This window comes from Gekko japonicus, unplaced genomic scaffold (assembly GCF_001447785.1).
Source record: "Gekko japonicus isolate JY-2015 unplaced genomic scaffold, Gekko_japonicus_V1.1 scaffold1923, whole genome shotgun sequence".
Lineage (NCBI taxonomy): Eukaryota > Metazoa > Chordata > Lepidosauria > Squamata > Gekkonidae > Gekko > Gekko japonicus.
This window is the reverse complement of record NW_015167594.1, coordinates 227,237-238,226: the sequence shown is the minus strand read 5'-3', so window position 1 is coordinate 238,226 and position 10,990 is coordinate 227,237. Positions and strand designations below refer to the sequence as shown.

Genomic DNA, 10,990 nt, shown 5'->3' with positions numbered 1-10,990 from the left:
TTTCCCTCCTTCTTCCCTTCTCCCCTTCTCTCTCTTTCTTTCTCTCCTTTCATTCTCTCCTTTTCCACTTTCCCTCCTTCTTCCCTTCTCTCTCTTTCTTTCCTTTCTTCTTTCCTTCTCTTTCTTTTCCTCTTTCCTTCCTTTGTTCCTTCTCTCTACTCTCTCTCTCTCTCTTTCCTTCCCTCTTTCCTCCTTCTGCAGCCCAACTCTAGTGAAAAGGGGTTTAAACTTTAAACCCCTTCTCTCTTCGCTTCCCCCCCCAGGGAAGGGAAGGGGAGGCTTTTGAAGATGCCTCCCCCCCTTTTGCTTCCCCTTCTGCCATCTCTTCTGGTGATGTCACGGGTGTTGCATATGCTAATGAGCTATTATGCTAATAGCCTAGTAGCTCATTAGCATACCGCATGCTAATGAGCTCCTGCAGCTCTTTTTCTACGAAAAGACCCCTGGTGCTTATGCAGCTCATCAAATATAACAGGCTTGAGCTATTTCTTCTGTTGTTTTTCTGAAAGTTGTACAAAAGGAAGGTTGCCTGATCTGAAATCCTGTAGCAAGGGAGAACTCTCCGTATTCCATAACTCTAACACAATGTTTAGAGGACAATGCATCATAAAGGGGGGGGGGACTGGATGCAGAAAGCTAGAGGTGTTTTGAGTTAGGATAAAAGCTTAATGCTGCTAAATCCATAATCAATCAAGTATTACTTTTATATGTAGTAAACTATAAATAAGAATATATTCAACTGTCATTTTTACAACAGTTATTCAATACACCTTTCTTACCAAGAGAAAACAGGTCTTTATCTCCAAAAGATAATTCAGTTAATCTTATTTCTCTTAGCATTTTGCAAGTGGAAATGGCATCCATGAGAGCCCCAAACTCAGAAAAGTCTGAATGTTTCAGATGAAAAACACAAAGGTTTCGGAAGTTCCGCATAACTTCAACTGCAAAAGAAAAAAATGCATTACAATGTGTAATAAAATATATTACAATATTGTATAGAATTTACTGATGCCACCTGTAGGTTTACATCAAAGGAGGTAAAGAAAGGATCCAATTATGTGAGCCTGCTCATACCTATCTTAAAGATCCAGTTTTGCACCCCGAATGAATTAATTGAATAATGTTTGCTAGCATGTGTGTTTTCAAGATCTGCTCAATTTTCAGATTGTATGCGAAACCTGATTTTAGAATTCCTGTAAAATGTGGAATTCTCTGTTAGGAACAGTGGTTAGAGGAAGCATACAAGAAGGGCATGTAGCAATTAAGAGGCTCTTATATATCAAGAGAATTATTCTCTAGACAGCTAGATTCGAGTCCAGTAGCACCTTAGAGTCCAACAAGATTTGGGTTGGACACAGTGTGCTGAAAAGGTGTACATGTGCATTTTACCTAATCGGGCAGAACTGCTTTGAAACTGAACATTGTAGATTAGCAATTTTTCCATGCTATGTAGATTTTTGAAGCCTTCTGGAATGATGTCAAATATGTTTTGACAATCAGGAAGATCCATTGACAGTTCCTTCAAGAAAGTATATTTGTCCAAATTTGCAAACACAGTTTCTGAAATACAGAAGGTAAATAATGAATTTCTTCTGTGTTTGAGCCAGTATGTAAATACAGAATCCTTATCTTTCCAGTGGCTGATTATAAACATATATTTCTGTTAGTTACTGAGGATTTCTAAGCTCCATAAATTTAAAAATATGTAAACTACAGTGTAAGCCAAAAATAATAGACATTGAAAACACACTTGTAGTATAAACATTACTACAAGCCAACTTAAATGGATTCAATACTTATTTCTCTCAACAGAGAACCCTGAAGGAGGAAATATCTGACAAAATACTTAGCACCTAGCCAAACTACATTTCCCAGAATTTATTGTTAAACTGATAGTTAAAGCAAGAATTTAAAATGTTCTAAAACAATGTTCTGCTTAAAATGTAAGACAGGGAAAAAACATTCCAAATTCTAGACTTTAGAGGCCTTAAATTTCTGTGCCAAATATTCATACTGAATTACTTGCTCCTATTTTTTTAATCTCTATGGAACTTGTAATGGGATAAGTTTTTTAGCTAAATGTAAAGCTATTACCATGTTTCTAAAGTGGAAGCAATGTAGAGTTAAATAATTTATCCAAAATAGTCATCTTCCCAAAAGACAAAATGGAAGACAATATATGGACAAGTAAATGCAATTAAAAGCCACTTTACCTGGTACTGATGTTATCCCTTTGATTTCAAGAGACTCAAGTGAAGACATTGAAAGAAGCAGGTTTTCTTCTACTACACTCAAAGTATCACAGTGTATGCTGCAAACTTTAAAAGATCTCAAATTCTGTTCAATAGCTGGCTGGATACTCTCAATCAGACCTTGGCAATTTTTCAGCCGGAGTTCAATACGATCAAAAACTGAGAAGAGTATCACTACATTTTGAAGGTCATGAACTTGTAATGATTTCACATTGCTGGCATCAAATTTCAAATGTGGGATTTTCTTATGGCCTTTCAGAGGAACAAAAGGAGCTATTTTGGAGTCTGGAAGATATCTGGGGATGAGTGACATAAAACTATTGCTAAAATCTTCACGCTCTTTTACCTGCTTTGAAACATCACTGAAAAGTTTAAAAGCAGGAGCATATTCCTTGTCAACAACTGGAACCCCCAAATTAGAATAACAACTTTCAGCGCGAGACAAATCAGCAACTTCCTTTTTGCCAGTAAAAGATGCGACAAAACTGCTGGGTAAGAACAAACTCTCTGGATAATCTAGAAAGAAGCGACTTATGAACCCACTAGTGGAAGCAAACTGATGTACAGAAAATTGTTTCCCATAAATAAATTCTAAGAACATGGGAGCACATGCAGGAACCATATTGCTCTGGTAGGCTAGCTCAGTGGCAAGTTTCAGTACAATTTCAGTAGCTGTTGAATGACGTAGCTCTGGGAACAATCTAAAGGTAATAAACAGAAGCTGCAGTTGCATTAGTTGAAGTTTGGGAGTTTGCTGCAGATAAACATCATTTTCAGATCGACTTTCAAACGACTCCTCACAATTGAGTAAATTTAGTAAGTGGGAAATTATTTTTGGCACTGCATTGGAAGGCTTGCTGCAAGCATACATCAAAATATACTTGTACCGCCCAAAGATTTTCACAAAGGTGTTGATTTGCTGCAAGTACCACAATCCTTTTTCTACATTTTCCTGCACATCTGAAGCTAAGAGCTCACTCATCCTTAGACCTGCCAGAAATTCTTGGAAAGAAAGGTGGAAGAATTTGTAGAGTGGATGAAGCCTTTGAGCAGTGAACTTGCTTAGCAGACCAAACCAGACAGCATCATCTCCCCTTACTCCAACTTCAAAAAGGTCTTCTTCACTGAAATCAAAGCAGGATTTGTAGAGACCTTGTAAGGCAAGTTCACCACAGGAGGACACCATGACTTTCAACTGCTCACACTCTTGTGGATATTTCATTGAAATGTACAGCAAGTAGGCTTTCAAAATAACCATGTCTGTGAACATATTGCTTTCAGGATACTGAACCCAATATGCACCAAGAGACACAACAAAAAGAGGAGTCTTGAAGAGAGATTGTATAGTTTCTTCTTGTACCATCTGAATGTAAAATTCTTCTACAAGACTAATGTTATGTGAAAAGAGTTTTCTTAACAGATAGACGGTGCTGGTTAGTGGGAACTCTCCGATACTGAGAATTGTGTTTGCAAACAGGCGGATGCTGCCAATCCTGTTAGTACGAACTGCGATAACTAAGCAGTGTTTGTTGAAGTGGTTCTTTTGAATCAGATCTTCAATTTCGGAGGGGACTGTATTCATTTCATCATAACCATCCACAAGAAACAGGACCTGATTCCTTAGTGACTGACACAAGTTCTTCAGGGAATCTTTTGTTAATGACCCTTCAAGCCCTACTAGCTGATTGCAAATCATATCGGCCAGTTTCTCATTCCTTCCTCTAGAGTTCAAGGAGAGATAAAAAACAAACTTGAATCTGCTGAGGACAGGACAGCATCCAGATGCCCAGAGAATAGCTATCTTCCGGAGCAATGCCGTTTTCCCACTCCCTGCTTCCCCTTCTACAACTGTGATGGACTGAAAGCTTTCAAGGACCTCAGGTAGTATGAGCTGCTGCAATGGCAGGTTATGGATGTTCTTGGAGACAATGACTAGGTCTCCATAGAGTGCCTTCAGATCAATAGCAAAATGGGTAGAATCCCCAAATGAAAACATTTTCCTGAAACTGACATCACTGTATGCCCTTGAGAGCTGTTCTCGAAGCCATTCATGTTCCTCAAAGGCCACATCTGTGTAAATAGAAAAAAAGCCCAGAAGTTAGATGTCTGTCAGTCTGTCTGTTTTTATCCTGCTCGTCTTCCTCCCAGGAGCTCAGAAAGGGTGCATGTTTCTTCCTTTTTTCATTTTATTCTCATATTATGTGGACGCGATTGCATCTGCAAGCTCACGCCCAGCCCAATTATTTAGAATGATTCGATCCATTACTACTTTGCCACATGCCAAACCAAATGCTAGGGAATTGAATGTTGGCTGTGAGGCTTTTGCAAGCTATTTTGCAGATAAAGTCTTGTCGCTCCGCCGTGACCTCCCCGCCACAGTTGATACAGTGAGTAAACTCGAGGCTCCATGCACCTCTTCTACTCTGGTCATGGATCATTTCAGCTCGCTCAGCCTAGAGGAAGTTGACAAGTTGCTCCTAATTGTATGCCCTACCACTTGCTCCCTTGACCCATGCCCTTGATGGCTAATTAAAACTGGCCACGAGGGGTTCCAAGGTGCCCTATGGGAGACTGTCAACAAGTCCCTCTTGGAGGGGTGGTTCCCTGGGGAGCTTAAGGAAGCAGTGGTTCACCCTCTCTTGAAAAAGCCATCCTTGGACCCGGCCGAATTGGCAAACTACCAGCCAGTCTCCAACTTGCCTTATTTGGGCAAGATAATGGAGAGGGCTGTGGCCATACAGCTACAGGGCTTCTTGGATGATGCTTCCATCTTAGACCCCTTCCAGTCTGGCTTTCGCCTGGGTCATGGGATGGAGACAGCACTGGTCACCCTCCCGGACAACCTCTGGAGGCATCTGGATTGGGGCGGATTGGCAGAGCTGTTGTTGTTAGACCTGTCGGCCGTGTTCAGCTACTGACCCACCACCTCGCCGACTTCAGGGTCCAGGGGCTGGCCTTGCAGTGGCTTGTCTCCTTTCTCCAAGGTCGTGGACAAAGGGTGGCACTGGGGGGACCAACTGTTCCAGAGACACCCACTGGACTGGACTGTGGAGTGCCTCAAGGGGCAGTGTTGTCCCTGATGTTTTTTAACATCTACATGCACGCCCCTTACCCAGATTGACTGGAGGCATGGGCTGGGATGTCATCAGTATGCGGATGACACCCAGCTCTATCTGATGTTGAGCGGTCAGTCTGATGCCAAACCAGAAGACCTAGACTGGGCACTACAAGCTGTGGCTGGTTGGCTTAGGCTTAGTCGGCTGAAATTGAATCCGACGGAGATGGAGGCCCTTTGCCTGAGTCAGGGTGCTCCGAGGGTAGGGATCCTGCTTCTGACCTTCGATGGGGCACAGTTGGTGCCAGCACCAGAGGTTAGGCGTCTGGGAGTGCTCCTGGATGCCTCCTTAACAAGGTAGCCAGGTAGCAGCTACTGCCAACTCAGCCTTTTATCATCTTTGGCTGATCAGGCAGTTGGTTCCCTTCCTCGAATGCAACAACTTGGCAACAGAGATCCATGCTATGGTCACCTCGAGACTGGACTACTGTAATGCTCTCTACATGTCTCAAATCCGGAAGCTGCACTTGGTGCAAAATGCTGCAGCCAGGCTGTTGATGGGACTCCCAGTCCAGGAGCACATCCATCCTGTGCTAAAGGCACTGCACTGCCTGCCGATGGCATACCGAATTCATTTCAAGATGCTGGTTTTTACCTTTAAAGCCCTTTATGATCAGAGGCCTACACACCTGAGGGACTGCCTTTCCCCACATATTCCCCAAAGAGCACTGCGTTCAGGGGCCCAGAACCGATTGGCCCTCCCAAGTCTTAAGGAGGCCAGGCTGTCGACAACCAGGGCCAGGGCTTTCTCAGTGGCGGCTCCATCCTGGTGCAACAAGCTCCCGGAAGAGATCAGGGCCCTGCAGTACCTTTTGTAGTTCCGCAGGGCCTGTAAAATGGAGCTCTTCCACCAGGTTTTGGAGCCACCACCACCAACAACAACAACTAGGATAGGAAGCCCTGTTGCTTCTAGAATTTGTATAAACAGCCTGTGCCAGCCGCCTGGAAGACAGCTGCAGAAGACCTGTGAGCCAGCTATGGGGAGAGAGAGCTGATATGGTAGCCATCATTGATTCAATAACAACAATACTAGCACTTATTTTGTTATTTTTAATTGGTTTTAATATTGTTTTAAATGGTTCAATTGTTTTACTGTAATTGTACGTTCATTTTATGTCAGCCGTTGTGAGCCGGCTTCGGCTGGGAGGGTGGGGCAGAAATATGAGGAATAAATAAATAAATAAATAAATAAATAAACCCTATGAGATTGGTTATATTGGCACAAGGTCACCTAGGAAGCTTAATTGGGAGGGGGGGATTTAAATTCAGGTCTCCATAGTACTACACACTAACCACTATGCCACACTGGCTCCATGCAAATTTGATTGAAGCAAATATCATGCCATGATAATGTCATGTTTTGTGATAACATACATAGCAGAGGTCAGTATGCCCATTCTAAGTATTGCATACTTGTCTGCATGGCAGTCTTCTACAGTTCATTCCAGTGTGATCCTAGTTTTTACTCCTAACAAAATTGCTTTTAGTTGCCTGCGTCTGAATCTCCACATATTTCATGATAAATCATGTTAGTTTGCTTCTCTATTGCACCCCACATCACCTACTACTTATGGCGGTTTTGGGGGAAACACAGATTTTTTTAAAAAAATTATTTTTTGGAAAAAACATGGATTCTTTTAATGTTTGAATTTGTCTTTTCTACCACAGATACAAAGCTCAATAAACTGCCACAGCTTTCCGATCTATGTTACCTGTCATGAAGAGAAAGCATGTAAAATAAGCAAGTATAAGAAAATGAAAGGTCCATCTGAATACTCATAAAAACATGAAAGTTGAACTGGATCAGTCAAATAGTTCACATAGTCCTGCATCATGTTTCACTCTGAAGTCAATCAGGTACCAGTGGAAAGCCTACCAGCAGAGCACAGAGATAAACAGGTTGCTTACCTGTAACTAATAATCTTCGAGTGGTCATCTGTGCAGTCACACACTTGGCCCGACCTTGTCTTTCCCTCAGCTCCAGGCATGCAAGGTGCAAGCCCGCTCCCCAGGGCTGGGAGGAAGCCCACCAAAACAGCGTGCTGGAAAGCTCTCCAACTCTGAGGCCGAGCTCGGCGCAGGTGCAGAACCCAAGTGTGTGCACTGCACAGAGTCCACAAAGAAGATTGGTTTGCTGTTTGAAGAATTAATCCCATCAGAGGAATGGTTCCTTTCTAAGGGATCATCCCCACTCCCTTCTCAGTCTGACACCACAAGAGCGTAAGAAGCGCCCTGCCAGACCACCGAGTACTCTAGTGCAGCGTCCTGTTTTCTCACTGAAGTCCTGCAATGGCACTGTTTCCCCTTCAGATGCGAGAAACTGCTTGCACTGATAGCATCGTCCCAGATGCTTCCCAGATTTTTTATGTGCTTGAAATAAAGCAGAGTTTTCTATGGAGGCAACGGGCTTTTAATAGTCTGTGACAAACAGAGGATGATATCATGTGGAAACCTTTAAAAAACATGAGCTGAGTGACTGAAACGTGAAAAATCCTTTGTATGAAAGCAGCCCATGATGGCCTAGACAGTGATTTCCCAGATACTACAGATCAAAATCATGTAGTGATCTATTAGTGCAGACATTGCTGAGAGGATCAAGCAATGAGTGAAATGTACAACAAAACAACCACATCTCTACAACTTGGGGGGGGGGGGGATTAAAATATACAACAGGCACTCTTTAACATACTGTTTGTATCACAGTTATGTAGCAAGCACTTACTAGTTGTAGCTGAACTGAGAGCTTCTGCCTTCTCCAAATTGTTGTTGCAGTGAATTTGCTACAAACAATGTAAATTAATTAGAATTAGTTCCCAAGTAATCAGGAAAAGCAGGCTTTTGATGTAAACTTCTGAGCCACCCACAGAACTACATTGTCGCTCACAATGCCACATTCTATTATAAGGTAACAGTCACACTTCTGTCATTCCTATAGTGACCACAGCATTTGGAATGCAGAATTTGGGAAGTGATATCCACTGATATTTACTTCTCCAGTAGAGGTAATTTTACCTCATGAGAAAGCACACATAAGAAATTCCCATTGTTTTTTACCTGGTCACACCATGATCCTGATTGTGTCATGAGCTGCTCTACTGATCTGTGCCTGCCTGGATCTGATTGCTTACAACTGCAATAAATTCCAGAAAAGAAAATATGTTAACTAGTAACAGCAAAAAGTGTGTGATTGTTTGTGGCATGACACACATATGGTGAGATGCTGAAGCATGAAATCCTGTCACATTCTCTGGTCTCAGGGAGGCTGCACTCAGTTTGTGTCTTTCCTTTTTTCCAAAGACCCAGAAGATAGTGCTAGAAGTCTATGAATTGTTACATGCTCTGTTTATCATTTATATGAAGCCACTGGGGGAGATTTCTGGAGTGAGGAACGTTGTTGATAGCTCTAGGTTCCGTTTACTAACTATCCAAGAGCATGTATTTGTTTTGAATCAGTATTGGAAGGTCATGGTTGATGAAGTGTAGTGGGTTAGACGCGTAAAGAAAGCATGGAGGCTGATGTAGTGATCAGCATGGCTTTACTGGTACACAACAAGACTAAAGACTAACGGCCGGCAGGCCAACTATATACACAGTCCAGGGGCTTCCCCTGGTCCCATTGGTGGGTTTGAATCTCCCGCCAAGGTCCCATTGGTTCCCCCCAGTGGAGGGACTAGAATCCTAGTCCCATTGTTGTGCCGGACTGAAGCTCAGGAGTGTGCGCTGACCTCCGGTGGCGGTCAGCGGACACAACATCCCTCCCCCCATAGTCCGGGCCCCCCCCTAAGTCACGTAGTCCTTTAAGTACGATGGGGACCGTCGTACTCTAGCTGACCGTCGAGGGGTGGCCCCTCGTGCTTCCGGAATTCCGACCTCAGGGCCGGGTTCTGACGAGGGAGCTGGTGCTCCTGCTTCCGCCGCCTCCGGAACGGGGTTTTCCTCGACCAAAGCTGGAGCCGTGGGGCCCTGTGCCGGGTGCTCCTCGGCTGGCAAGTCCTGTGCAGTCGCCTCGGGTGTGGTCTCTCTAGGTTCCGTCTGCTGTCTCGTCTCTTCCTCCGTCTGGGACTCCGGTAGCACTCGCTGTCTGAGCTGGTCGATGTGCCTTCTCCATATCTGCCCGCACTCCATGGATACCTCGTACATCACAGTACCCAGGGGACGGAGTATGCGGCCCGCGATCCACTCCGGACCGCGGCCGAAGTTTCTGGCGAGAACCGGGTCCTCTGGGAAGAACCCCCTTGGTGCTTCCCTCTGCTCGACTGCGTTTCTTTGGTCGGGGGCCCGGTCGGGGTGCAGGCGGTCCAAAAGGATCGTTGGCTTTCGACCCATCAGTAGTTCTGCTGGGCACCTTCCGCTGACAGGGTTGGGAGTCGTGTGCTGGGTCAGGAGGAATCTGGCGATGCGGCATTCCCATTCCCCTTCCACCATCCGGCTCAAGGCCTCCTTTGCGGTTCGGACCATTCGCTCCGCTTGGCCGTTGGTTGCGGGGTGGAACGGCGCTGACCGGACATGTCGGATCAAGTTGCTGCTGAGGAACTGCTGGAATTCCTCGGACGTAAAAGCCGTCCCGTTGTCCGACACGATGGTGTCCGGCAGCCCGTGTGTGGCAAAGAGTCCTCGTAGGGCGCGGATGGTGGCTTTTGCGGACGTTGCAGCCACGGGGCTTATTTCCAGCCACTTTGAGTAGGAATCCACCGTGACCAGGAACAGCCGTCCCTGGAATGGCCCTGCGAAGTCTATATGGAGCCGGGACCACGGGGTACGGGTGGATTCCCACGCCTGCGCTGGTGCCCCCGGTGGGCTGGGTCTCACCGCCTGGCAGGGCTGACAACGCTTGACCCATGCTTCCACCTCTGCGTCGATGCCGGGCCACCAGACGTAGCTTCTTGCCAGCCCTTTCATCCGGACGATGCCCGGGTGAGCTTCATGCAGTGCCTGGAGGACCCTCTGGCGTAATGCGTGTGGGACCACGACCCTGTCTCCCCATAGCAGGCATCCCTTGTGTGCAGAAAGTTCGTCCCGCCGGGTAGCATACGCCGCGAACTCAGGGTCTGTCTTCTCAGGCCACCCCCTCACCACCCAGCCCAGAACCCGGGATACCACGGGGTCCCGAGCCGAGCGGCGGGCAATGTCCCGCGCTTGCAACGGGGCCTCCGGCAGGCCCTCCAGCTGAAGGACCCGGAAGGCTGGGGCCGGGTCCTCAACCACCTCAGGTAGTGGGAGGCGGCTAAGAGCGTCCGCGTGGCCCATGGCTTTCCCGGGGCGGTGTAGGAGCAGATAATTGTAGCCAGCGAGGAAAATAGTCCACCTTAGGACTCGCGGCGAGAGAACCTGCGGCGTCCGGCGGTCGGGCGCGAAGAGGCCGAGGAGCGGGCGATGGTCTGTGACAATGGTGAACGGCCTGCCGTATATGTAGTCGTGGAACTTCTTGACCCCGGCCACAATTGCGAGACCCTCCCGGTCGATCTGGGCGTAGTTCCGCTCCGCCGCAGAAAGGGTTCGAGAGTAATAAGCGACCGGGACCTCCCTGCCGTCGGCCAAACGGTGAGCCAACACAGCCCCGACCCCGTAAGGCGAGGCATCGCATGCCAAAACCACCGGTAATGTCTCATCAAAATGGGCCAGG

At 46.2% G+C, this 10,990-nt stretch overlaps 1 protein-coding gene across 1 annotated transcript in view; it reads right to left on the bottom strand.

The window, feature by feature from the left end:
* The window catches only part of NAIP (NLR family, apoptosis inhibitory protein), a 34,074-nt gene that overhangs the window by 8,879 nt on the left and 14,205 nt on the right, over positions 1–10,990 (bottom strand). The window contains exons 7-11 of the mRNA XM_015413962.1: positions 8,422–8,497; positions 8,090–8,147; positions 2,214–4,322; positions 1,390–1,560; positions 780–941 (exon numbers count right to left, since the gene is read on the bottom strand). Coding sequence (XP_015269448.1) covers positions 780–941; positions 1,390–1,560; positions 2,214–4,322; positions 8,090–8,147; positions 8,422–8,497 — 2,576 coding nt within the window. The remainder of the gene's footprint in view (positions 1–779; positions 942–1,389; positions 1,561–2,213; positions 4,323–8,089; positions 8,148–8,421; positions 8,498–10,990) is intronic.